The sequence below is a fragment of the Gallus gallus genome, chromosome 2 (assembly GCF_016699485.2).
Source record: "Gallus gallus isolate bGalGal1 chromosome 2, bGalGal1.mat.broiler.GRCg7b, whole genome shotgun sequence".
Classification (NCBI taxonomy): domain Eukaryota; kingdom Metazoa; phylum Chordata; class Aves; order Galliformes; family Phasianidae; genus Gallus; species Gallus gallus.
This window is the reverse complement of record NC_052533.1, coordinates 42,741,011-42,768,667: the sequence shown is the minus strand read 5'-3', so window position 1 is coordinate 42,768,667 and position 27,657 is coordinate 42,741,011. Positions and strand designations below refer to the sequence as shown.

Genomic DNA, 27,657 nt, shown 5'->3' with positions numbered 1-27,657 from the left:
AGTGTCTGAGTTCATGGTTCTGAAGCTAAAGCATATACCGCACTGCCTTGCTCACCTGTGCGCCTTAACTCCTTCTGCTTTTATGTGTGAGGATTTGAATCGGTTGGAGCTTTGTGTTATCCCTCCTCCCCAGCATGGGCGGGGGGTCACAGCCAATGCCATGTCTCCTGTTTGTCAGCACGGTGAAGTGCTGGGCCAGGAGAAGTCCTTTCCATGTTTGACTTCAGAGATACCACCGGGCCTTCTGCTATGGTCATTTTGGCAAGAAAATGAGATCAACGCATAATTGGGCCATTTGGGACAGTTTCAGTTTGCAGCTCCTTCTACAAAAGAGTTGCAAACAACGTATGTTAAATTCTGCCTGTCGCTTGGCTTCTTCACCCTGGGGTTTGCTATTCACAAGAATCTTGTCTTTATTTAGTAAGAAATCAAAATGTGCTAGTCTGGCTTTTAATTCCTACTACAGCTTGCACTTCAGACTTGTTTTAGGGGAAGGGATGCTTGGAAGTCCCATTGTCCTGGTAAGGGGTAGCCCACACGCAAATAGTCATTCAGATGAATTCCCTGAAACTTGTTTTCAGGAGCCAGTGTTTAATAGAGTTTTGTTTAGATCATGCTCTTAAATTTCTATTGTTTGGAATCACAGAATATCCCAAGTTGGAAGGGACCCACAAAGACTATTGAAGCCAACCCTTGGCTCCACACAGGACCTCCCAAAATCCAAACTCTACACTTGAGAGCGCTGTCCAGATGCTCCTTCAGCTCTGGCCCTTGGGGCTGTGCCCACTGCCCTGGGCAGCCCGTTCCATGCCCACCGCCCTCTGGTGCAGACCCTGTCCCTCACCCCCAGCTGCGCCTCCCCTGACACAGCCCCATGCCGTTCCCTCGGGCCCTTCAGGTGCGGAGTGTCCATGCAAACAGGGAAACAAATGATAGAACCAGAGGATTGTTAAGGTTGGAAAAGACCACGGCGACCATCTGGTCCAAGCAGTTATCCATCCTCACCACACCCATTAACCGCGGCCCCCAGTGCACGTGCACACGTCTGTGCTGGAGCAGGCTCTGAGCAGTTTTGTTCCAGGCAAGGCATACCTGGGGATTCTTTGATCACCAAAACTGACTTTTTGCATCAATCAATAAACAAAATGATACGCTAAAGCAGAGGGATGCATGGAGGAGGAAGGATGTGAAGGAAAACACACGCAGCACGGCCACGGACCCAGAAAGCAAACTGGGAGCCCGGCCAGTGGTACTCTGTGGTACTCATTTTTTTACGTTATGGCTTCTTGAAAGCATGACAGTGGGACAGAGTGTGTTCTGCTGGTGTCACTAACCGCAGCCACCTGCGGCACAGCTCTCTGTTCGGTGCCATCGGGTATTTGTACTGAACGGAGGCCAGCGGCGGCGGCCCGGCCCTTGTGATTTCGGCGATGAAAGGCAATACGGTGAAGCAGCGCTCAGAGTGGTCTTTCCTAACGTCTGATTGCTCCCGCCTTCACCCGCAGCTTGTGGGAGGCGGGGAGCCGTGAGGTGGGCGGCCCACCTGCAACCAGGGCTGGCGGGGGAGGGCAGGCCTCGCTGCCGTGTGGAGGCCTCGGGCGTGTCCCAGCCCCGCAGAGGCGGTGGGCAGCGGCAGGGGAGGGATGCAGTGCCGCAATCCACGGGCACTGTTTGCCTTCCGGCAGATGAGGGAAGGCGCACGGGGAGAGCCCGTGCTGCGGTGCCTCTTTTGCCCCACAATCCCAGGCCCATGGGGAAGCTTCTCCCATCCAGCAGGTGAGGGGATGGAGTTGAGGAGGTGAGACACTGCCACAGGCCATGGGGTGAGCTTTTGGCCCGGGGAAAGCTCCCGACATCTGGGAACAGCCTTTCGGCTCGGAGCGAGGCCGCAGGGATGGCGAGCAACACTCCTAGCTTGGACTCGTGGGGAAAAAATACAGGAGAGCAGAGAAGAGGGGGAAAAAAGGAGCAGCCGAGCCAGCCAGGAGTCGAACCTAGAATCTTCTGATCCGTAGTCAGACGCGTTATCCATTGCGCCACTGGCCCTGCTCGAAAAGCATCATTGGCCAGCCGCAGTTCAGCACATTCTCCGCCCGTGCCGCGCTCCCACGGGGGCAGGGCTGTGGGCGGGGCTGCCGGCTGGAAGGCGGCCGATCCCGCGTCCCCCGCCTCTCCTGACCGCCCCGCCCCGCCCCGCGGAGTCTCCCTGGGGCGTGGCCGACCGCCCCACTCCGCGCCGGCCAATCCCCGTCGCGCTTCCTTGGCACGCCCCCCTCTGCCCGGCGTGGCGTCACCGCTCCGCGATGCCCCGGCGGCTCGGGGAGCTCCGCGGGGGCGGGGTTAGCGCGGGCGTTCGGCCAATGGCAGGGCCCGCCTGTCAGCCCGCGCCCTCCCGCCGCCTCCCATAGGCGCCGCCGCGCCCGGCCGCTCTCGCGCCCGAGGAGGTTTGTCCTGCGCGAGGATCCGTCGCCGCAGGCCGGCGGGACGCGTCAGCCCGGCAGGCAGGCAGGGAGCGGCCGGCGGGGAGCGGAGCGGGACCGGCGGCGGCCGGAGGGTTACAGATGGCGGCGGCGGGACCGGCAGCGGCGGCGTCCTACGCCAACCTGAAGCTGTGAGTGAGGGCCGGGAGGGCGGCTCCGCCACCTGCGTGAGGCGAGGGCGGGGCGGCGCGGCGCGGCGGGCAGCTCCCCTCGGGCCGCCCGGGAGGAGGGCGAACCTTTGAACTTGCAGCTCCAGATGTTTGCTCGGTGCCGCAATAGCGGTTACATAACCGGAGCGATACCCGCTGAACGGCGCCGAGGTGCTCCCGCGGCGCTCCCTCCCGCCTCGCGGCCGTAGCTGCGGGCCGGCGGCCGTGTGCGCTGCCCAGAGGCGGCCAGAAATGGCTGTGAGGTGCCCTTGTGTGCCCCAAGGGCGTTGCCGGGCTCCTGACCTCTGCGTACGCCCTGGAAGCTCTGCCGTGCTGTCGCTGCTGCCGTTTCCAGGCAGCGCTGTCTGAGAGCGATTCTTAGGCCTGACCTTCCAGTTCCATTTAATGGCTGTGTTTGGGTTCGGGGCACGCGTGTGCAGCTCTGTCCTTGGAGACCGGCATACGCGGGCTGTCATAAGGCTGCTATCTGTGCAGCAGTCGCTGGGCTTCTCTCCTTGTTTTGGTTCTCTCTGTGTGAGGGTACGCGGATGCTGGAGGTGGCTGAGTGCTCCCGGGCAACAGAACCCTCAGTGGTGACTGAGGATGCTGCCTGTGTGGCACAGGGCTTGCTGCTGCTCTTGTCACTTAATGGTGTTTGACTCCCTCTGAGCTGAACTCGTGATCGTTTTGCCTGCAGAGGAGGGAAGGTGAGTCGTGCGAGCAGCCGCTGTGTGTCCTGTGACACACAGTCCGTCTTGGCAGGGCTTTTCTTTCTTAAAGTAAAAGCACTTGTCTGGATACGGCCTCGTAAAAAGTCCCTGGGAGGTCAGAGGGTGGCGTGTGGAGCCCACAGGTTGCAGTGTGTGCTGCAGGGCCCCTGCTGTAGATCCCACTGCAGGAGTCCTCTCTGAATGCAGACCTCTTGTACCTCACACTGTCACAAGCAGGGACACAAAGCCTTCGTCTTCAGTCAAGTGTAAGCAATGCGGGTCAAGGTGTTGCTGTCAAGTTTCTGTGCTACCAGTGGAACTAGTTGACATACAGCATTGGTTATTGAGCTGGAGCACTACAGTAGTATACTAACACTGCTTTCTGCCTGTCTGTATCTGGGGAAATAATTATTAAGAGGCTGTGCCTTTGATATGTCTTAATTCTTTTTAAGAGAGATTTTTGTTGGTTTGGTGGTTGTTTTTCTTAAAATCCTGGGATTGTATACTTTCTTTTTTCCCAGCAATTATTCCTCCATGGGAAATGTTCCAGTTCCTTGCGCTGTCTGTGCTCGAGGAGTAATATTTATTGTAGATGTATAATTAGAGCACCTGCTCACCTAGAAAATCTGGAATCTCTGGAGTGCTGCAACCATCAGCGTGTTAGCACTGTTACTTAACGTGCTGCTGGAGCTCTATCTTGTTAACGTCTTTCCTATAGCCCACTGCTGACCACTTTGGTGCTTGAGCACAGCAAATGCATTGCGCAGTGCAGGATGTGCTTTTGGCTTGTTTTATTGCGGAGTTTAGAGGCTGCAATCGGAAAGCTTCCTGCATTAGGGTAATGTTAAGTATTTATGGTGAAACCATCAATCACCGAAGTAAAGGTTTGGCTGTTGAGGTCTGGAAGGCTGAAGTGGTATTGAGTGAGGTTCTATCTTTGGTTCCATTAGGCTGAGATGGTTCCTTTGTCTTGCCAAATCTGGATGTAGGAATACTCTCATCTGTTAGATCAGCCTGATTACAATGTAGGCTGCAACTCTTCCTAGTATTCACCATGTACAACACTACTTTGTAGTAACAGAAGAAGCGAAGCGTCACAACGTACACAAACCAAAAGAGGCCATCTCAACTGTCAGTGAAGCCAACCCTGCAAGTGGTGTAAACAAATGTTGTTTATTTTCCTTCTGTGTTTCTATTATGTTAAGAATCGATGCTTTTTGTAGTGCAGTCTCGTGACTTGGATTGGGAAATGGGGCAGCTGTTGTTTTGCTATCGATTTTAGGAAGGAAGAGCAATGTCTTCACAAAGTGATTGGCAAAGCAGCTGGTAAATACAACAGAAGGTGTTTTCTTCTTAGGAAGTTGCAGCTCATGGCTTTTGAGAGAGGATGACTTCCTCTGCTCATTTCTCCTGAAGCACAGGAATACTGTAGACTTGAATTCAATGAAGAATAGAGAATTTCTTGTAATACAGTTAGCTACTAAGAAAAACAGCGAGCATTGGGACTTTCTCCTCTGAGGTAATTTCAAGGCATCTTTGTTTTTGTAGAAACTTCCAGGAAGATCTGCAGGTAAACCACTCCTGCTGTGACACCAGACTTGTTCCCATGCAAATGCATGACTTGGATTCTACTGAAATTGCTTCAGCAACGAGGGCACGTAGTTAAAACTCACTCGCATCCTAACTGTTCATAGGCAAGCTTGTCCTTTTTCCCTTTCTCCAGCCCACATCGAACGACCTCTCATCTGGGCATTAAAAATGCCTCTAGCATCTGAAAGCCTACACTGCAACACAACGCAATGCTGAGCCCAGCTCTGGGGAGGACAGGGGCTAATTTGGTTGGAGCCATTTGGTCGTCTTTTACTGTGCTCCTGGAAGTTCTCATCTGTCAGTGCCCAAGGTGATTTCAGAAGTGGCAGTGCTTAAACTGGATAAGCTGGAAAACCTGCAGGCTTCATTTCAGTGGAGGTTTTGCTCCTTAAAGGCAAGATTGTTGAAAGTGTTTCTTGATCGTAGCCTCCATGCTCCCTTCTTATGTTCATTTTTCATTCTGAGTGATTCTTCAGCAACACGAGGTGAAATAATGAAAAAGGACCTTTTATTTAAAGAAAAAGAAAAGTAAAATCTCCAACTAAAGGCTCGTATTTGTATGTCTTTTCGACATCTCTTACAGGTATTTCTCCCTCAGCTTTGAATTGTAAGGATGAAATCTACAGGATGGATTGCTGTATCTCTTGGCAGCAGTTTGCACACGCTTCTAAACTGGGGAAGGCTTTCTAAATGTGATACAAGCCACCCTTAGTAATAGTTGAAACGTGAATTTGATGGCTGCAGTGCATTGACATCTTTCCTGTTCTTGAATATAATGAGTTATGCTATCGGTGCCAAATATCTTCATTTATGACTGTTCTTTAGCAACGCTGAGCAACAGTCTCTGACAGCGGTGGCCCTTTCTTCTATAATGCGAACTAGATGAGAGGAGCTCAGATCTTGGGAAGGATTTATGTGCTCTTGAGCTGTGATGGAAGCAAGGTATTTATGGAAGAGTTGTTGCTGTTTTGGCAGGTTAGAGATTGCAGTGACAGCGTAGCCAAGGACAAGGCAGGCTCTGGTGCCAAACGTGAAGGTTGTACAAAAGCAGAATGTAGGCTGCTGTGTGGAAGCTGGTTTCAAAAGTGCTTGTGGAGATGATTGCTTAGGCAAAGGTAGGAATGTACAGGCACTGTGTAAGAGAAGGTGGCCAAAAACTGTAGTAGGAGGAATAGTAGAAGCAGGAGACAAAAGAGGAGATAGGGTTTCTTCTGATCAGAGGTGGTGTTCTCCGTTGGCTCTTTGAAGGGATTCAAAAACAGCCAAGAAAAAAACCCAACAAAAATGTGAAGGAAGGCAAGGTTTGTGTAGGGACAAACAGCCTAAAAAGGTCTGCCATCAAGCTAAGGCAAGTTGATGCCCTGGCGTGTGGCTAAGTTTTCCAGCTGTTTCCTGGGTCATCTCTGGTGGATATATCCCTAGCGTGGGATGTGTTCTCACTGCTCTGAGCACAGCTTTGTGTCTCCTGGGCCATCAGCAGGGATGTGGTGCTTTAGTTCCTGATGCAGTAGGAAGTGTTTGACTTCTGAAGTTTTATTTTGGCTTATGAGACTTTTGAAGTGACGGAGCTCACGCTTATGTGAGTTATGTAGTGGACCGATATGAAGATAAACACACAAAGCTGGGTTTAACTTGCAGAGTAATGAAGGAGGGTGGTGTTCATTAAACAGGCCGTGGATTTTTGAGGAACTGATTTGTTTTATTTGCTTCTCATGCACTGACTGTTAGGAAGTAATCCAATGGGAGTGTTACGGTGATTTCTTGCAGCTGTAATGAAGTTCAGAATTGCTCAGGCTCTTTGCCACCTGAACACAGAGCAAAATATAAATGAAGTTAGTCTTGCTTAATTTCTTTCTCTCCATTCTATTAAAGGCATATAACACCAGAGAAGTTCTATGTGGAAGCCTGTGATGATGGAGCGGATGATGTGCTGGCTATTGACAGAGTCTCCACAGAAGTCACTCTTACAGGTACTTTCCTTCCCTCAGCATAAGCCTTGCTGTTTGTTGTTCTGTTCTCTTGTTTTAGGTATTCTCAGATCTTAAGAATCTTACAGTGATACTGAGAAGAGCTTTCTTTAATGCTTTGAAATAATGCTTTGTGTTCTGTCACGTGAAGAACTTTGCAGCTCCTTTTCACTGTGGAATTTACCTTGTGAGTGTCCAGAGTGATGGTGCTTGTCTGTTTTCAGCAAAGCTATCTATCACAGCAGTAAGAACTCACTAATCCAAATGAATTTGGGTTGGTGCAACAAGTCCAGGATCAGTCAAGGAAGGGCTGAATGCTGGGCTCCTGCAGTTGTTGCTGAATTAGCTGTGCAGTTGTTTATTTTAGTACTAAGCCTGGATTTCCATTAAAACCTTTAAGAAACAACAAAAGCCAGCAGCAACCTCACTGTAAACTTAGTTCTGTTGTGAATATGGATTCAGGTGTCAGTGCAGGTACTCTTAAGCATGCTGATGCTCAGGTCTTCAAAACTTTAATTGGTTGAATATTTCTTTCAGGATGTTAACCCAGTGCTTTAAAATAAAATCAAAGAACTTGCATTAAATGATGACACGAAGTTGCAGCGATGCGTGGCTTCCCTTTTTTGATGCTTCAGGAGTTATCTCAGTAATATTCTAGCATTTGTCTGTTTGATATTAATATAAAAGCAGCAACTCATTTACTCTTTATTAGGTATGTCCACATAAGAGCAGTGTGCCTATCCCATTGATGTGTTTAGTGTTCTAGTATAGTACCTCTATTTCTCCTTCAGAGTTACCCCATCAAAACTAGCTGGCTAGTAGAGATGACTATCCAGTGACTTCTACTAGTCCACGTTAGTTTCTGTTACTGGTGTTTGATCAGATGAACCTGTGTGATATTTAAAGCACACAAAGAATTGAGCACTGTCTGTTCTCCAGACCTGGGAGTCTGGGAGAATGCTTAACTGTGTGGGCGTTTCTTATTTTATTGTGTGGAGTTTTTTGAACTTCTGATGTTCATTCTCCTGTTCTAGAAAAGTGGGTAGAGGAAAGCTTAGCATGTTAGCAGTTGAAATTGATGTTTGGATACCTTCTGGGTCTTGGTATGTGCTTTGGAATACTATATTCTTTGCAAGATCTGTGCTTTTGTTAGTAGTTCTGTAGAGAAATGGAGAAGTGTGCTAAAGCTTCTGAAATAGAAATAGGTTGAGGCTAAGAAGAAGAAATTAGGAATGGCAGTCACAAGCATTTGTGGCTTATTTGGTGTCTTGATGGTGTTAAAACAGCAAGCTTCTGGAACGTATGTTGTTTAGGAGTCTTCTTGCTAAACTATCGTTATTGGGCTTAAATGTGTTCAATTGAATGATTGTTTTGATTAAACAAAAGAACAAATGAGGTTATAGTGCTGCTGCATCCCCTCCTTGACCCCCTCCCTCCCTTCCTGTCCCTCTCTCAGGCTTTAGAATGTTATTGCATTCCTTCCAATGCAAGCAAAACTCAATTTGTCCAAGAAGCTTTGACAATTTAGTTTTGATGCACTCACAGCACGTTCTGAAGTTTACATACAGATGTTTTTTGTTTGTTTTTTTTAGTTAAAAAAGATGTTCCACCTTCAGCTGTCACAAGGCCTATATTTGGTATTTTGGGAACAATACGGTTGGTGGCAGGTAAGGAAAACAGAACTGTGCTTATGTAAATTATGGGAAATATATTGCTAAGGTAACTTCAAAGACAAGAATAGCCTTTGCAGGTCTCTGATACTACACAGTATGATTGGCTTTCCTTTGGGTCGCTGGAGCATGGAGTTATCCAAATACAGTTTATCTTGTATGTTCATGACAGTCTTAAATTTGTAGCTGCTCTAAAGCTAAGGTTTACTGCCTGCTTGTTGGCTTTGAAGAATGCATTTCAAGTGCATGCAGACAATTTCATCTGCTGTTCTGGTAGATGAAGTGCTCTGTAACTATTTTCATCTTAGTTGGCGGACTTGATATAGTAGTTACGTATTGTGCAGTTTGACTTCAAATCAATAATGCTGATACACAAATAAATGAGTGTGACAAGATGTTAGGTAAGCGGGTACAGCTCTGTAGGTAATGACTGTATACCAACCAACTTAGAAATAGGAAGGAAATTCAGAACTGAAAGAAAAGGAATAGATTGGAACAGCCCTGCATCTCAGGGATTTATAGGGCAAGGTAAGACTAAGCTGATTTTTCTCAATATCCAAAATTACTCTGAGATGTCAGTAGTCACTGCCACAAACGAATATGACTCATAAGGCTTAAGCTAACAAGAGATTGCTATCTTTTGGATAGCAAAGCCTTCTACAGACGAATGTAATCTGAAAAGTGATGTAATAATGAGGTGAATGAAAGCCTCCATGCAAGTAAAGGATTTAAGTTCAATCACGCTATGGTATTCTTCAACTGAAGTGAAGTATCACTGTCAAGTACAGTGACTTCTAACAGGATATTAAACTTTCAAACTTCAAGCTCACATAGCAGGCAAAAGTTCTTTTATTTATACTGTGCCTTTGTGGCATAGTGGTGAACGCAATTCTGCTTCTTGTAAGATACCTGGATGCTTGTGACATGCCAACCAAAAGTGATACTTATACCTAGAGATCCAAGTGTCCTAAAGCCTTGATTATTCCACTAAAATAAATGGTATAAAACAAGAGCTGAAGAGGTTTTTTCTTTAAGAAGAAAGGAGGTGTGGGGGGTTCTGCTTGTTCTCTGACTAGTATACAGGCTAGATACCTAGAATAACAACTAATGTGCCCATAAAAGCTCGTGCATATCTAGGTGCAGTAGTAGAAGTACTGCATGTAGCATCAGCTCTTTCTATTTCAGTAAGTAGATTTTATTTTACTAAGGCATTAATAAAAGAAGTATTTTGTCTTTGTGCCTCTCTGTGGCCTGCCCATTGCTTTGCTCAAGTGAAGCTTCAACTACACATTTAATGGTGTTACAGTGTGTGAACGATTATTTTCTGTCAGTATACAGCTTTGTGAAGTAATTTTTTTTGAAAACAAGATAGCACTGAAATAAAGCTATATTGTGTTATTGTCCAACAGATCTAAATTAATTGGTTAGAGCATACCATCATGATATTTTTTTGCTTGCTACTTATTCAACCGGGAAAGCAGCAGCTTTACCCTTTTAAATTATTAAAACAAAGAAACAAACCCCTTCCTCTTTGCTCTATTTTGAACCTAATAGGACAAATATATTTTTGAACATAAGGTAAATAGATCTCTTGGATTTCGAAGCATGGTTTCTTTTGTATGCTTGAACGTGATTTGGGAAGCACAGAGCCATTGGTTACAGTCTACATTTGAAACCTTAAAAACTTAGACCACGTTTGCTCTGCAGCATGAATATGACTTCTTTTTCCTTGTCTATTCTGTGAATTCCTTACACTTCTTGAGTAGCTCAGGATCTGCTAGTATAGAGATGAGCTTTGTAAATGCATTTGCTTCTGTTCCAGCTGCTTGATGCTGTAATGAACAAAGTTCTATCTGGGACTTGAAGAAACCTCACTCTTTCCTATTGATTTCAGTTCTGTAGAATGTGGTTATGGACTGTTTTTCTTCATATGTGTATCTGCTTTTTCAAACAGCTTTGCTTTTTTTCTGATTTACAGGGACATATCTTATTGTAATAACAAAGAAGAAAAAAGTAGGTGAGATTTTCAGTCATGCAATCTGGAAAGCGACAGACTTTGACATCCTCTCCTACAAAAAGACCATGCTGCACTTAACTGATATTCAGGTAGAAGTGGATTGACTGGGGGAGTGGGGAGGAAATTCTTCTGTTGATGGCCATTACCACAGAACTGAACTTGATGGAACTAGGAAAGTTAGTGGATCAGAGTGTGTTGGGTTTTACCTTGTGTGGTTTTATTTTTTTATGAATACTTTTTTCACTGATTGGTTCAGACTACAGTAATTGTTGGAGTCTTTGAGTTGAAATGCATATAAGTTATGTCATTCAAGACAACCAACTGATATTGTATAACATGGAATATCAATCCCACTGAGCTTGATCCATAAGTTGTGCGCTTTTCCCCTTCCTAGGATGGTACAGTATGGTAGGATGAAGTTGCCTATCTTGCTGCATATTCTTGTTCCTGAATATCTATCATCTTTTCCCTTCTGAGAGCCTTAATGAATGCTTTCCCTGTGTGGTGTACTGCAGAGATGTTTTAGTGCTATGCTTTTGCAGTCTATTAGAAAACAGTCTTCCTGAGCCACTCCATAAAATCACAGCTCTCTTCCTGTTATATATTTCTCACAGCTTTATAGTTCTGCAATAAGCTGCCTTGCTCACATCTGGCCATCCACCTTGCTTAATTTACGGAACTACTCAATCACATGATTACTCAGCAGAGACAAATTGGTTTTCAGAGGGAGGAAGAGGGCAAAGGCTTTTTTTTACTATATATGTTGTGGATTGATAAAGAGTAGATAAGCTTGTGTAACCAACAGAGCTGGAAGGGAATCTGATGCTCTTTCAGGAAAGGAGCGAGGTTAATTGAAGTTTGAATCAGAACACAGATTAGTAACTGGGGTAATTTGGCAGTAAACTTTACATCCTTTCTTTTACATTGCTTTTTTTTTTTTAATCCGAATAGTTTGGGGTGAAGTAGTGATAGCTTTTAAAAAGAAGTTGTCAAAATAACTTTTTTTTCCTCCTTCCTCTTAACAGTTACAGGACAATAAAGTATTTCTATCAATGATTAGTCACGTTTTGAGCGTGGATGGGTTTTACTTCTCAACAACTTATGACCTAACACACACCCTGCAACGATTAGCCAACACCAGCCCAGAGTTCCAGGAGATGAGCCTATTGGAGAGGGTAAGGATCTCTTGTTGCTTCCTATCTGTCTGTGATGTTGTCAGTGAATTCTGCATGACGTGAGTGTATTTTACTCAGATTTTGTTTGGACATCATTTAAATACTATCTATCTCAAAGTTTAAGTTAATAAAAAGCTTAGGATGATGATGATGAGATCAATGTGCCTCTTACTCTCAAGCTTAAACCTTCTACGATGTTTTGTAATAAAATAACATTAAATTGTAGCAGATGGTGTTAGAGTTTATGATCCTCTTAAGCTGAAAATGTCTTTACTATCTCAGTCATTAAACTAAATGAGTGGAATGGATTTGTGTGTCACTTAGATGTAAGTCTTTATAACAGTGCTTTTATTTCTCTTCCTATTTCTATGTTGCTAAACTCTGTAGCTTGTCAGTCCAGTTGTATTGGGGTAGTTCTCTTAAATAAGAAGCTCACAGTAGGAGGGAGAAGAAGCAACCAGTTAGGTGCGCGAAGTACATTCAGTCAACTTGGTTTGCTTTTTGGTGTGCTTAGAATAAGAGTGGAAGTAACTAATGTGCTTCAGTACAGAAGTCTGAGCACTGCGGTGTCCTATCAAAACTGTTGGGGGTTGCAGCTAGCATAGTAGTCCACTGTTCCTTCAGCCTCATAGCTTGTTAGCAGTATGATGTTACAAAAGTATGTTTAGCCGTGATGTCAGACTTTGAGATCAAGCAGGTCAGAAGTACTTTGAAATGCCTGTTTCAAATGAATTTAAAAGGAATTTAAGATGGTTTGCCTTTGACTTCATAAAACCATAAAATGACTTACATTGGAAGAAATATTAAAGATATCTAGTTCTAGGCTCTCTGCCATCAGCAGGGCTGCCACCCACCAGATCAGGCTGCCTGGGGTCCCATTCAACCTCGCCTGGAATGCATTCAAGGATGGAGCATCCACTGCTCCTCTGGGCAGCCTGTTCCAGTGCATCACCACACTCTGAGTGAAGAACTTCCTTATAGCATCTAATCTAAATTTCCTCTTTTATTGTCAAACCATTTCCCTCTGTCCTATCAGATCATATAAAAAGTCAGTCTCCTTCCTGCTTGTAAGCTCCCTTCAAGTACTACAAGGCTGCAGTGAGGTCTCCCCTGAGGTCTTCTCTTCCCCAAGCTAAACAAGCCCAACTTCCTCCTCCTTCCTGGTAGTTCAAGTCCTACTTGCTGTATCTTCTGACAGAAATAGGTTGTTTTTATCCTTTTTTCTCACACTGAGGTTGAATTATCCTCGTCCTTACTGATGCATTGTCTTGTATGCCTCATCTTAGAGCTGAAATTTGTGCCATCTCCCTAGAGCCTGCACTGTTCTGCAGCAAATGTCACTTTGATGACTAATTTGGTAGCTTTTTAGAAACTGCTCAGCAGTTTCTAAACCTGCCCGAGATGCTGTTGAGGTGAGCTGTGAACAGGAGAAACATGAAGTTGAGGATTATGCAGCTGGAAATAAATTCTTTCCTCTATTACTACAAATACTGTTTAACTTTTGATTCTCTGAATTGTTGATTATTGCATACTGGACTCCTTACACTCTTATCCTCTGTCCATTTGAGCAATCTTACCCTGCTATTGTTATCAATGTTTTGGATAATCTCTTTGAGCCCTGCTTGTGTAATACAAACTCTTGAATGTTCTTCTCATATCTCAGCTGAATCATTAATGGTTTAGCATACCTGAGGTGTCTGGCAACCTCCTCAGAGGTCAGATAACTATTCTTTTAACAATTTTATCTAGAATTCTAGTTGAAGATCTATTACTGGTACTAGTGAACAAAGGGTGTTCCACCTCCACATACACTTACCCACCTACGTTTGCGTAATGCATGGATTCCAAATTGCCCTTACATTGAATTAAACAGAACTGAGAGTTTCTAAAAGCATGGCTTTCTGGGTTTTTTCTTTTTGCTGCAGGCAGATCCACGGTTTGTTTGGAACGGACATCTTCTTAGAGAATTTGCTGCTCAACCAGAGGTAAACACTTTATTATCATTATACTGATACAGAATGAATACATTCTTAAGAGAACGCTGTATAGTTTTATTACTTCAGACAGCTGGGATCTAGCGTAGCTTGGCTGTTTGTCTTTTAGTTCAGTACAGTGGCAATCTACTTTCAAACTTCCAATGCTATGTCAATATCCTCAATAATTTAGTATTGGAAGTGTCTACATTTGAAGATACCACACTGAGATCATGCTTGTGTCACCTGAAGGCAAACTGAGACTGCAGAGCACGTACTTCTTGAACTTTTTAGAATGTGACTACTTATTTATCTATAGGTATAAGAAAGGTTCAGCACAATGCTCTAAGGCTGGCTAGCATCTTTGCCATTTATCTTACTTGCCATTTATCCAAGTGAATGACATACTGTTTCTATTTCTGTCCCAGTAACTTGTGGAGTTGTGCTTTTATGTTATGCACTGTTTGAAAAGGCTGGATTATGCCCTGCTTCTGGGTTATGAAAATCGGTAGTAGCAAAGGGCTGTTGTGCGTATTCCAGAGACATATGACTGAGTAGGTGCTTTAGATGGTGCTATGCAAACAAAGCTGGGGAAATCAGAGAACCTGTGTTGGGAAGAGCAAAGAAAGCCAAGTGGCTGTTTGGTGAAAACAGAAGTAGAGAGCAAAACGGAGTTGAAGGTGGAAATAACCAATGTGAGGAGAAGCATGACCTAATACTGACTACAGGTGGCTCGCTATAGTAACAATTACAGATAACGAGATACTACCTGACTTCTAGCACTGGAAGACTTGAATTTTAAATGTCATTGAAAATCCAAGTTTCTCTGGAGTGACAGGATAAGAAAAATCCTGGAACAGGCATTTCAAGTGTTGGTCACAAAGAATTATCCCCTACTGAAGCTGTATGTTGCTGACTCTTAGCTTGCATCCTACTGCAGAGACACAGAAAATACCATATCAAGAGGTTTTCTGTGCATAGTGGTTTATATCAAGCGTGCTTGTAGCAGAGTAAATGCCTTGTGTAGAACAAAGCAGCTTGGTTCTGCCGAGGTCATCTGATTAGGATTAGGCTTTCACTTTTTCCCTACTACTAGTAAGGGTTAGGTGTGCTGCTGTTCTCTTTAAATTTTGTTCTCTCTGAAGGAATTACTGCATCCTAAAGAAAAAGTAGAGAATATCAAGCATATAAAATTATATTTAAAAACATCTAGAGAAATCATTAGTTATCATTTTTTGTCTACTATTGTTTAATTCTAAATGCATTGTGTGGCTTTCTTGTTTGTTTCAGATCCATAGGTTTGCTACGCCAGTGATGCATGGATGTATCCTTTTATACTGTAAAGCTCAGTACTGAATTTGGTAGTCTGTAGCAAAATGGCTGCTGCGTGGATTGGCTGTGTTGGTAATGTAAAACAGAATATAATGTCAGAATTAAGTGGTATTTTGTTCAGATATGAACACTATATATTTGATAGCCCTTCACATGTTAACTTGTATGAATACTTGTATGAATATTCTACTTTGAAGGCTTGGTGTAATTGACTTTTACAGGCACAGTTTGCCTAACTGCTTTTCAAAGAAGTAAAGGTTAGGATGAATGTAGCAAATTCTTACATCAACCTTAGCACTTCTTACTTTGTTATAAGAATAAGTTCAGTTAGCATTTCCTTTGAGTTTAAAATAAGGGAGGGTAGTTTTGATTTGGAGGAATGCTTGTGGATTTTCCTGTTGGTGAATAAAAAGATTCTGCTGAAGGCTCCTGGAGCTCTCCTCCTAGCTGATGGCTTTCCTGCACCAGCATGTAGGGTAACAGCCATTCTAGCAAATCAGTCGTGAAGGTTTTGAGTGTGGGTTTTTTTTTCCTTTTTCTTTTGGGAAAAGGAGAAAAAATTCAATCTTGTAAGTAGGCCTAACGCTCTTTGGCAGCAATATTCTTCATGCAGTGTGTGATCAACAGCAAGTCCCAGGTTCTGACTTGGCAGTAAAAAAAGGAGTGGCTAAGACTTGACAGAGTAACTTACGCAGCATTCTGTTGCCAGGGTTGCTCTGATGTGTGCTGGGAATGGCTTCCAGACAGTATCAGTTGTTCTGGTAGGACTGTTAGCAGCTGGCACATCTCCAGTCTTTCTTTCCTGTGACTTCATCTAATGGAAAATGTTGTGGGAGTAGGTGGGGAGTCAAGGAAAGATAGCAAAAGGGAACTGTCAAAACAGCGCAGCCCATATCCTGCCTCTGGCAGGTGCTGGGTGGAAGAATCTGGATAGATTGCAATTAGCACTTGGCAGACTGCAGCTAACCTTCCTCTGTCCTGTTTTCATTATATAAATAATTAGTGTGAGTTATATGCGGTGCTGTAATTCTAACGTTAACCAAACATGTTAAAGAGCCCAAGAATTCAAAGGAACTTTTTTGTGTGTGTGTGATTAAAATGGTAGAAAAAACCTTAAGCAGCACTGTCATAGTCTCACTACAAGCTAATTCATTAAACTCAGATCTTCTTCCCTATAAACCTACATATACTTTGTTCAGCATCTTGAGTGGGGTTCTAGTCTTGCAGTGATGAGAAATAGTAGACTTACCTGGGTAATGAAGGCTTTAATCAACTGAAGTCTAAACTGGCTTTAACATTGTAGACTTGCTGCTGCCCCCTCCCTTCTCTTCAGCCTGCCCTCCTCCAAAAAGAAAACATAACACCCACCAAGAATAGTCAGTTTTCTCTTTTCCTCTTAAGTATATGTGACAAGTAGCCAACAACGAGCTGATGCTTAAGTTGGGACAAATTATGGATACAGAAAATGAGCCAGTTATTGCATTACAGTTCTGGAGTGAAGTGCTTTGGAAGAAGTTACTACGTAATTGTTTGGGCTTTCCTTTCTTCCAACGATTTATATTAGCCTGAGGTTCTATTGATTGCTTCCACTACAGTATGCCAGTGCTTTGGTTGTTAATGAAGAGGATGAAAGCCTTTGAATCCATCTGGAGAAATCATTCATTAGGAATACTGATCTATTTTAGACTGCATAAATTACTGTAATTCAAACAAAGGGCATTATAGTCAGCACAGATCAAGAATCCGAAATTGGAAGTATTTGTTAATGTCCTGTTCAATCTTTGCTTAAACTCAGTTGCAGGTTATGGTGCGTTTGCCTCTTTGAGTATCTAATCTGAGGAGAAAAGCATGCTTCCACAAGAAGTTCCTACTGAAGACTTGGTATGCATTCTCATTTTTGAGTGTGTGAAAGCCGGATTTGAAAGCTGGTGTACATTTGTTACAGTTCTGAAATCTGTAGATGTGATGTGTGTTGTACTTAACACATGCAAGGTTTCATAGCTGAAGGTACTTTTCTTAAAGACTAGAGAAAAGTTTTGGAGTGTTGTTCTCCTTGGCAGCAGCGCAGACAAGAAGCACCAAGACAGCTGTATCCATTAATTCATGGCTTAACAGGGTAACAGCTGTGAACTTCAGAAATCAGTTCATTTAATGATATATGTAGGACCATAAAGCTAGATGATCTTCTGTAGTGTCCCACTTCATAACAGTTAGAGCAGTTCTAATGCACATTCATCAGTGACGTCCCCTCTAGCTTCTCTTTTCAGACACATATACTGGTAGAGAAAAGGTACTTAAGTTTAGTGTCTGTTACTGAGCAGGGAATGTTTACAGCTTTCTTCGGATGTTGTCTTTTGGTTCCTTTGCTTTGGCTGTTTGCTGATATGTAAGAAATGTTTGGCTTTCTTTTCCTTATTGTTATTCATCAGTTATCTCTATGCACTCTTGTTCTATTAATGGCAAGTGTTTTGACTGGCTGCTTGTTTCCAGAAGAAGCTGTTTCAGAGCTGGTGTACGCTACTATGTAAGAGGTAAAATAGCAAGTGGATTTACTTCAAAAATAATCCAAATTCAATCTATACACGTCCTTCTTTTAAGAGCGACCTCTGTTCAATGACTCAAATGCAAACCGCATGTAATTGTAGCTTACATCAAAAGGACCTTGCTCCAAACAATATACCAGTAACACGTGTGGTGTTCTCCTTTATTCCTGCTAGGGATTGCTGCAGAAGTTCTGCAGGGGAGCTCTACTGCTTTCCCGTTTAGATTGGAGTAAAATGCAAGCACAGCCCTTCTGGCCTAGCAGTAAACTAAGCATCACTGATGCTGCCAGTGGAGCCCTGAGTATGTGGTGTTCTCCAATTACTAGGCTCACAATGAAATGGCTTTAAAATACTGCATGTTCTGCGTGAGTCTCAATGATACGTGCTTTTGAAGAAATAAGTCAGCTTCTGCAGTACCTTTGCTATTGAATTGTAGTTAAGTGTCAAAGCAGTTGCTTTATTTTCTATTCAGTTACTCAGTTTCTAGGACTGTAAGCAGGACTATAGTTCACAAAATGTGATAAGCATAACTGTGGTTCTTCAGTAACTAGACTTGATAGAGATCATATTAAAGGTCGGCCAGAGGCGTTTTTAATTTGCCATCTTGAGGCAGTTACGGTGTTTTCATACTTGCTTTGAGGCTTGGAAGTTGAGGGTGGAAAGCCTTTTGATACCTTGTTGCTGTTCTGCTGTGCCCTGAGCTCTTAACAAAGTCCTTATCCTACTTAGGTATTGATTCAGAAGGCCATGCAGCTAACTTTGTTGAAACAGAACAAATTGTGCATTACAAGGGGAGCAAAGCATCGTTTGTTCAGGTAAGGTCAGCGTAATAAACTGCTGACTGGCTTAAGGTGTGTGTTGATAAATCTGTCTATCACAATATATTCCCTGTGTGTGTTTTTAAAAATGCAAGTTAACCAAACCATTCTGATTTACAAACTCAATTGCCATTTGAAAGCAAGTTTTGTTGTTTAAAAGTGTTGCATTCTTTTGTTTCAGACACGTGGATCAATTCCTTTCTTCTGGTCTCAGAGACCAAACCTCAAGTATAAACCAAAGCCGCAGATCAGCAAGTCAGTAAATCATGTATGTGAGTGTTTGTCTTGGGGTTTTAATGCATCTCTGGGCTTGTTTAGCTGGATAGTGTGACAGGCTGTAATCAGAAGAACAAGAATCAGCAGTATTGGATGGAGGATTTTTGAGTAGCAGTGAGAAGTGTTCTTGTGTTCTGTGGAAGTTCTGTACCTGAAAAAGAGCACCTAGGGTGAATGAGGGTAGTGTTTTCTCTTTGGTTCTTGTTTTAGTAGTTGGAAAATACTTATCTGTAGCTTGTTTAAGGAGTGCTGGATGGGGGGGGGGGGGGGGGGGGGAAATGTGTGGAGGAGTGAAAGTAAGAGTGTGTTAACACAATAGAGAACAACAAACACTTTGCTATAAAACTATGTATGCAGTATCATTGATAAGTAATTGTGGGGGTTTCTTGTAGATCTTAAATCTGTCGCTGCGTTTCCTTTCTTTTCTAGATGGATGGCTTCCAAAGACACTTTGACTCACAAATAATCAGCTACGGAAAGCAGATGATTGTTAACTTGGTATGTTTTCCCTTGTTCTTCTGGAGAAATCTGCTCTTCTTTCAAGCAGGTTTACAAATCATGCTGTCTTTCTTTTTTCCTTTCTTTCCAGGTTAACCAGAAGGGTTCTGAGCTGCCTCTGGAGCAGACATTTGCAAAAATGGTGAATAGCATGGCAAATGGAATGGTCAGGTACGTGTGAAGTCAAATGATACTTCCTTGAGTTTAAAAACTGAGCGTTGCCTGAGAGACAGAGTGATCAGTGCTTTCAGGGCCTTTATTAAATAGCTGATTTGTCGATGTTTTGTTTATATGAAGTAACCTTTATGTAGCCATTGGCCCTACCTCAGATTTTACGCACAGGTGAGGCTGAAGATGGGACAAACAGAACAAAGGAGGGAAGTCGAGGGTCATGGTAGCCACACAGATGAAATCAGATGCATTTCTTCTCTTACGTGCTTTCTGGAGAACACATAGTAGCCAGAACTTAAAATGAGTAACGAGTGCTTTCTGAGGCTAATGGTATCCTGTAATGCAATGTAGGCGCTGTCACCATGCGCTCTAAGGAAGCAGCCATGGAAAGATTGCAGAGCACTGACAAAATGCACAGGTGTAAATTCTGTCACTGCTTGCTTTATGGATATGTGGATTCTTGAGACCTTCACTGCAGTAAGTATTCTAAAAAGGTTCTTCTTCCTCTGAACAGATACATAGCATTTGACTTCCATAAAGAGTGCAGTCGGATGAGATGGGATCGACTTCAGATTTTACTGGATCAACTAGCAGAACAGCAGGATGAGTTTAGGTAAGACTTGACACTTCTCTTAAGTATTAAAATAAGACTGCTTTCTCACAGTTTCTATTGTTGTAAGGCACATTAAAACAGACCTGTAAAGCTTGTATAAAATTAAGATGCATTTACATGCTGTTAGTGTTTCCATATCTCTTCTGTCTCGCTAATACCAAGTGCAGGGGTAGAGATCTGTTAGGGTGTAAAATACAGAGCCCTCTTTATGTCCCAGTAAAGTGGTTCTGAAAATCACAGCAGCCCTGTGTTGTGCCTTGAGAAATGCCTTTGGCTAAACAATATGAAGAAATCAGTGTGAATACAACTGTGAAGTTATAAAAAGATGTCTGTTTTGGTGGTATCCAAGGGTAGTTCCATATGTTGACAGCGAGCTGTTCTGCTATGTGGTGTCACACTCCCCTGGCCCCAGGCTTGTTCTTTAAGTGTTCTACATCTCTGCGTGTTTGTAGTATCAAACCTTTGCATTAGCACTGATTGTTATACCTTGCTACTACCTAACAAAGGTAGTCTAATTTTACATGACTAAAAACAAAACAAGAACTTAGTTCCATGTGGGTTAAGCATCCGCATCAACTTAAGTCTGTGTTTGCTCCCATGAGCACGTTGTTTTAAGCACATCTTAGTCTTTGCCACTTATAGATGCACAGATTGATAGGGCCACTGTTTACTTGGTTCTGCTTTTCTGGTTACTTCCTTCCTGTTGTTAAGGTCTTGTGTCAGCCGATTTACTTTGTGCTTCAGGGATGCTGCCCAATCGGCAGCGATATAGTTGAGCCAAATAAGGATGGTGAGCTGCAGATTAGAAGAGGAGTTGATCTCTTGCCTGAAATGAGGACTGTCAGAATAGTATGAATTAGTTATATGATAGTGACTACAGTCTCCATACCACTAAAAAAAAAAAAAAAAAAGCCCTAAAGCCTTCTGAAATGCAAAAGGATAAATTAGCTTCAGAGCACTTGAAAGAATGGCAAATGCATGTGTAGGCTTCTTATTCAGCAAGAATCCTTCATTAGAGTGAACGCTGAGAATTGTATCACATGATTCTTTTGTAAGCCTCCAATGGCAGCTGACAAGAAATGAGTTTCCTTGAAACGAGGAAAGGAAGCCACACATCTATAAAAATGAGATACAGAAAATAAGACTCCTCCTCAAGATGAGGTTATTTCCATCACGCCATGTTTTAGTTCACTTTGAGTGACTTCTGTTTAAATGGTAACAGAAGAATATGAGGCCTGATACACTTAAATAATTCTGCACCCTTGGGAGAGGTGAACAACTCTTCTGCAGGTTGGCTCCTGTTGTGACAGATCTGGCAGAATGCTTGTTCTATTTTTTAAAACACTATTTCTTTTTTTAAGCAGTTACAGGAGATGTATCACTTAATCTATCACTGACCAGAAGTGTCTGCTCTTCATCTATGCTGATTATACTAATACTAATTCAAGGCAAAACTTGGGAGAAAAGGGGGAAGCAAAGATTTCATAGCTGTAAACTCTACTTTAGTCATTCAACAGTGGGAAGCAGTTTAACAAAACTAGTTCTCCAAGAATTGCAAAACCAGATCTTGTCAACACAAGGCTGAGCAAAGTAAAAATGTATGTTTTTATGTCAGGCTCTTGATATTTTTTTGTACTGCATGCATCTTAAGTGTGATTTTTGTCTTAAAATGCTGTACAGTAACAGTGGATCCTACACTAGTCCAAATTCATAATCACATAAAAGTAACTTAATCTACAGAGTAGGATTCCTAAATCTTTAGGTGACTAGATGCTTAATTATATGGTAGGACAAGTCCCATCCATGCATGCAATTGATTTGTGTACTTAGCACAGAATCACCAAGGTTGGAAAAGACCCACAGGGTCACCCAGTCCGACCATCCACCCATCACCAAAAGGTCTCACTAAACCATGTCCCTCAGCACAACATCCAAATTTTCTTTGAACACCTCCAGGGTCAGTGACTCCACCACCTCCCTGGGCAGCCCATTGCAGTGCTCAACTACTCTTTCAGAGAAGTAGTATTTCCTAATGTCCAGCCTGAACCTCCCCTGGCACGGCTTGAGGCCATTCCCTCTAGTCCTATCGCTAGTTACATGAGAGAAGAGGCTGACCCCCAGCTCACTACAGGTAGTTCCCTCCCTTCAGGTAGTTATAGAGAGCAATGAGGTCTCCCCTGAGCCTCCTCTTCTCCAGACTGAACAATCCCAGCTCCTTCAGCCACTCCTCATAAGGCCTGTGCTCCAGACCCCTCACCAGCTCGTTTCACCAGCTCAGTTATCATAATGTTTACATACAATTCAGTATTTCAAAGGAGCTTTTTAATACCAATTAACTGGGGAAGAAAAAAACCTGTATGGTTTAGTTGGTTAAAAAGGTTGGGATGATTCACGTACGTAGTTGTTAGGGGGAATGAGATGTTCCCACAGATGTCTGTATGATGGAGAGGAGGAGTATGAGAACTGCTGGTAGCGGATTTTCAGTAGTTGCCTTAAAGATTTGAACAATTTTCTGGAAGAAGTGTTCCTCACAGTTTAGTCTTTGTGTCATGGTAACTGGATTGAGGCTGGTAATTGGGTATACAGATCCACATCTGGTTACTTTCAATATTTATGCTCTGCTAACGATCATGGTAATTGTGGATGTAAAGGAACATACAACGTAAGTCACTGTTGCACTAGATGCTGCTCTTCCCATTGACCTATAGCTCAATATTGCTGTCTGTCTGAATGACAGTAGTGAGTACTGCTCGAAGATTTCCACGTTTGTGTATTGATGCTGCTTTTCATCATGGGAGGAGGAGAATTCAGGGTGGCGTCACATGTTGAAAGACATGGCTAGCAATTCTTCATGCGCTCCTGAAACTGTGTTTTGGCTGCTGGAATATTTACTTGTTACAATCCACCTAGGTATTTATACATTGTATGTTTTAGTTATTTTCTAGTTGATTCGGATGGTAAAATCGTGACTCAGCAGGAAGGAACATTCCGCAGTAACTGTATGGACTGCCTGGATAGGACAAATGTGATTCAGAGCTTGTTAGCACGCCGATCTCTTCAAGCCCAGCTTCAGGTAAATACTTAGTTCTTATTTGACGAGCTCTTAAGAGGAGAAATGAATTCAACTTGAAACTGAAATGCAGTGAAACACCTCGAGAGCTTATATACTTGAGTTACTGTAATGCTTACTTGAAAGCACTGACCTGATTCTAGTTGATTGCACATAAGTTTTTCTGAGAGCAAATCCTATCCAATTTCTAATGTATTCCTAGCATCCTTCCATCTGCTTTGTTTCAGAGGCTAGGTGTTTTGCATGTTGGACAGAGAATTGAGGAGCAAGCAGACTTTGAGAAAATCTACAAAAATGGTATGCTGCTCATAAAGCTTAAAAATAAATAAAGCACTTTTCCAAACAGTATATAACTTCCTTAATGTTCTCAATGTTTTCCTGTTCACAGCATGGGCTGATAATGCTAATGCTTGTGCCAAACAGTATGCTGGAACTGGTGCCTTAAAGACAGATTACACAAGGCAAGTCTGCCATTCTTGTACAGGTCTTCTGGGTTTTTGTGTACATTTGGGGCTTTCTTTAAGTATTTGCATCCAAAAAGATCATTAATTTGGGGTGTAGGCTATTAATGAACTTTGCAGTGGTTTGATTCAATTGGTAAAATGTGAGACTGGAATATACACAAGAACTCTATTCTTTGTATGTATGTGAAAGGAGAAAAGGCAATCTAGAAATAAAACCAAGAAATGCACATCTTCAAGGTACATTTGTATCATGGGATGGAGAGAAGTGTACCAAGTTATTTGAAAACAGAATGACAAGTGTGTATGGTAGTAATGCAGAGGCAGCACTACATAATTGTATGTATGTGTAAGTACTCATTAAACACGGTACGTTAGAACAGTGAAAGGACTATATCTGAAATCTTGTCCTGAATGCGTAAGTTTGTAATGAATACTTTAAATTTCCTTTTACAGAACTGGGAAGAGGACTCAGTGGGGCTTAATAATGGATGGCTGGAACTCATTAATACGTTATTACAAAAATAACTTTTCTGATGGATTTAGACAAGTAAGTTGGGCTCTTAACTGTGGGAAAAGACGTTTGATAAATACCGCTGTGCATTTCAACTCCTGCTTTATTGCTCTCTCAGGATGCTATTGATCTCTTCCTTGGAAATTATTCAGTGGATGAAGTAGAATCTGCTAGTCCTCTACATGTCAAGAAAGATTGGAAGTTCTTAGCTGTGAGTATGGAGACTTCATTCATGTTTTTCCAAACACGTGAAACCTTTTAGTCACTTGCATCAATAAAACTAAGTAGAAATCGTCTGCTTAGTAATTGAGCGTCCCTATAATGTGGCTGTGTTTCTGAGATAGCTGCGTGTAGGACTAAACACAGACTGTTCCTTTGACAGAAAGCGGAGTGCCCTTGAGGTATTGAAAAAACTGCTGCTTGCTTTTTTAAAATCTGCTTCAAGTGGAAAGGGAGAAATCCTACCAGTCACCATCAATGACTGCTTCCTTCTGCAGAAGAAGCTTGTGAAGATCTTTTCTCATACTTTATGCAGAAGCATAGACTGTAACATAAAGAAAACTTTTTTTCCTGCCTTTTTCTCCCCTTTCCCTTCTGTGTAGCCAAATGGGACCTGGGGACACGAGGGGTTTAAGTGGTAGCTGGTGTACTTATTTCTTTAAAGGAAAAAAAGTCCTTTACGTCACATCTCTTCTAATATATAATACGTAGAAAGTGTATTTTTAATTCTGAATGTCACTACTGAGCACACTTGCAAGTTTTGGAGTAGTCCAGAATTTTACGGTTGTACCTGACATTAGCAGTTGAAACAACTTGATGGCAAAGCAAGTAAATAGCTTTGCAGTCTTAGAGTCAAGGAATTTAAGGAATGTATGTGTTATTACATCATGTAACTATTCTTTTCCTTTTCCCAGTTGCCTATTATTATGGTGGTTGCTTTCTCCATGTGCATCATTTGTTTGCTAATGGCTGGTAAGTTGTAATTAATTGCCCCCAAATTTAGTTCTACCTGAGTCATTTTTTTTGTGGGGGGGGGCACAAAGTCAGATCAGAAAAGTGAGATACAGACATAAGCTTGATCTGATGAATATCTCCTCTAATCTACAGCTGTGCAGGGAATAAAAAAGGCTTTCTGCCTTTTTTCCTTGAATTTCCTAATGTTTGTGCCAATAAAGTTCCTGAGTCTGTGACCTCCATAGCTATCTGCTTAAAGTACTCTAACAGCTGTGCAGCGGACAGTGCTAATTTACAAATAAGCAACTTTGACTTGTCACCTTCTAGGTAAGGAAATAGCAAATGGTATAAGAAAGGCCTCAGTGCCTGTGAAGCGCTCTTAACTTCATTTGATATCTGTGGGAGGGCTTGAAATGTTTTGTTGTTTGTACTTAAGATTCTGTCTGATCGTTGGAGATGAACTACAGTGTTTGCCTGACTTTAACAGGTGATACATGGACTGAGACACTGGCCTACGTGCTTTTCTGGGGAACTGCAAGCTTTGGAACTTTTGCCATCATCCTTTACAACGGCAAGGATTTTGTAGATGCACCCAAGCTGGTCCAGAAAGAGAAGATGGACTGAATTTGTGTGTGTGGAAAGCGGCTTGGTACTGAGGATTCCTCAAGCCACACTTGGAGTCTCTACTGACCTGCTTTCCACACCAAATAACGGTCTTATGGACATTCTCCATTGGCAGCGCTGGATGGGAGAGAAACAGTCTCAGTTGTAATGGTCTTTGGAATATTGCATTAGTGAGGGACCTCCACCCAATTCACTGAGAATTCAATGATTAAGGGCAGCTTTTTGGTTTCTGGAATGCTGTAGAATGTAAAGTGGATGGCTTAAGCTCATTGTCCATGTGAGCAGTTCTGGCTGAACTTCGGTTTGGCAGGAGAGAGCTCTGCTGTTCGTGTGTCAAAACACCTGGATGTTAAAGCAGTAATAAGAGTTTCTAATTGTCTTCTCTGAACAAATAAGGCATCATAACAACAGAAAGTCTTGTTCCAAGGCTCGCAACTGGATTACTTTTGCTGTGGTAAAGTCCAAGTCCTTCACACATATTTGTGTGGGGTTTTTTCACCAAATATACAGGATTTTTTTAATCCTGGTGCTCCTCCAGAATGACCTTTTTGTCCTGTGTTGTCTAGGACTGATGCAATATTCTACTAATCATTGTTTGGGTAAGAGTTGTAATTGGATGCTCCTGAAGTTGCAAACGTCTTGCACTGTTTCAGTACTGCAGTCTCCAGATGATGATTCATTAGTTAGCTCATGAAAATACAGGGTTTTTTTTTTCTTTTCCTTCTATGGATGTAAATGAAATCAAAGAATGTAAAACTCCTTGCAGGGTTTATCAAACCCTCCTTATGCTAAAGGCCCAAAGTACTCCATCACTTTAAGAATGGTCGCAATGCAAAAGGTGAACTTGGTTTTGTTTTGCTAGTCAGCTGCCTCTTGTTGTTGTTGGAATAATTTACAAAGAAATGAGTATGAATCAGAGGAGGAAGTGTCACCCTAATGCCATGTTGCACTTGGGAGCAGCTTCTTGCTTTTCACGCATGATGATGTAACACACTTTAAAGGAAAAAAGTTTTTAAAAAAGCTACAAAATAACGTGCTGGTTAACAATAAATGTGTGTCTTTAAATTTAGTGCTTCCAAGCTGTATAAAAATAAGTAATCCTACTCGAGGACCAATTTTAAACTATTTTGTCACTTATTTTATATGGTTTGTTCAAAACCAGCCATGAAACTTGCTTAAGGCGCTACACATTGTTTAATATTTCCTGTAAGTACAGCTGTATATTCAGATTGCAGTTATAAAATGTAAATGGGGAGGGGAGAAACATGTAGAATCTTAAAGCTAGCACGGTTGTCGTTACTGAGGTTAGAACATAAAGCACTGATACTCCAGTGTTTCACTGTGTTATGACTGAAACTGTGTACAGACTTTTGCAGTTGTTATCTGTTCATTTTAACCTTGAATGTTGCTGGAGGCCTCTGGTTCTGTGTGAGCATAACCTGTGCATAAACACCAGTACTCACCATGCCTCTGTCTGCTTCTAGATGCTGTGCTGGGAATACCAGTTGATTGTTAACTGGAATCCTCTCTGACTTCATTTTCCAATGTCACCTCTGTCATGGACACAAAGTACAGGAACACCATAGACTCAGTATGTAATAGTTCTTATGGCTCTGGGGCAGCTGCACTCTGAAACTCCCTTATCTTGCAGTCTAGAACTGAATCTTTGCAGCTTGCTTAAAACAAAACACAAAATAACCGATTTGTTGTGGTAAAGACAAGCTGGGGCGTGTGTGTATGAATGGAGGGAGAGACACAAGTTAATGTGGGTTCTCAAAGCTGGAGGGCAGCCAGAGCTCAGTGCTTTGCAAAGAGTCTGTATTGCTGAAATCACAACGGTGTACTCATCAATGACAATAAAAAGTCTGATTTTTCTAGATCCTGGCAGCTGCGTTTTGTGTGTGAGGTTCTTATCAACTACTTAACATGGAAGCATCGCTGGTGCGCTCTAGACTACTTGTGCACAACTACTTTGTTAACGTGCTCAGATACGTATAATCTCCAGTCCTCTTTCCTCCTCCAGCTTCACCTCATAATTCCAAAATGGCGGCA

At 42.5% G+C, this 27,657-nt stretch overlaps 1 protein-coding gene and 1 non-coding gene across 3 annotated transcripts; one reads left to right on the top strand and one right to left on the bottom strand.

Annotated features, from left to right (window-relative positions):
• Window positions 1–1,973: 1,973 nt before the first annotated feature.
• TRNAR-ACG lies at window positions 1,974–2,046 on the bottom strand. The gene has a single exon. It is a non-coding gene; the product is annotated as a tRNA-Arg (tRNA).
• A 386-nt stretch (window positions 2,047–2,432) lies between these two features.
• On the top strand, window positions 2,433–27,484 carry SACM1L (SAC1 suppressor of actin mutations 1-like (yeast)). 2 transcript variants are annotated; one of them, NM_001357507.2, is made up of 20 exons: window positions 2,433–2,611; window positions 6,802–6,899; window positions 8,489–8,563; window positions 10,545–10,672; window positions 11,609–11,758; window positions 13,684–13,743; window positions 15,022–15,055; window positions 17,493–17,594; window positions 18,336–18,421; window positions 18,606–18,692; window positions 19,130–19,198; window positions 19,290–19,369; window positions 19,884–19,982; window positions 22,917–23,055; window positions 23,280–23,349; window positions 23,441–23,513; window positions 23,970–24,063; window positions 24,146–24,238; window positions 24,942–24,999; window positions 25,469–27,484. In NM_001357507.2, the coding sequence occupies exons 1-20, from the start codon at window positions 2,562–2,564 to the stop codon at window positions 25,603–25,605; spliced, it is 1,782 nt and encodes a 593-aa protein (NP_001344436.1). In that variant the 5' UTR covers window positions 2,433–2,561; the 3' UTR covers window positions 25,606–27,484. The 2 variants fall into 2 exon arrangements, with proteins under 2 accessions (NP_001344436.1, NP_001344437.1); NM_001357508.2 differs by having other exon boundaries at window positions 2,533–2,611.
• The last annotated feature ends 173 nt before the right edge of the window (window positions 27,485–27,657 follow it).

Bases quoted from the DNA above. Each gene is read 5' to 3' on its own strand.
- SACM1L (NM_001357507.2), top strand. From the start codon at position 2,562: ATGGCGGCGGCGGGACCGGCAGCGGCGGCGTCCTACGCCAACCTGAAG. The intron at 2,612-6,801 runs GTGAGTGAGGGC...ATTCTATTAAAG, and splicing joins TCCTACGCCAACCTGAAGCT to GCATATAACACCAGAGAAGT. The intron at 18,693-19,129 runs GTATGTGAGTGT...TTTCTTTTCTAG, and splicing joins TCAGCAAGTCAGTAAATCAT to ATGGATGGCTTCCAAAGACA.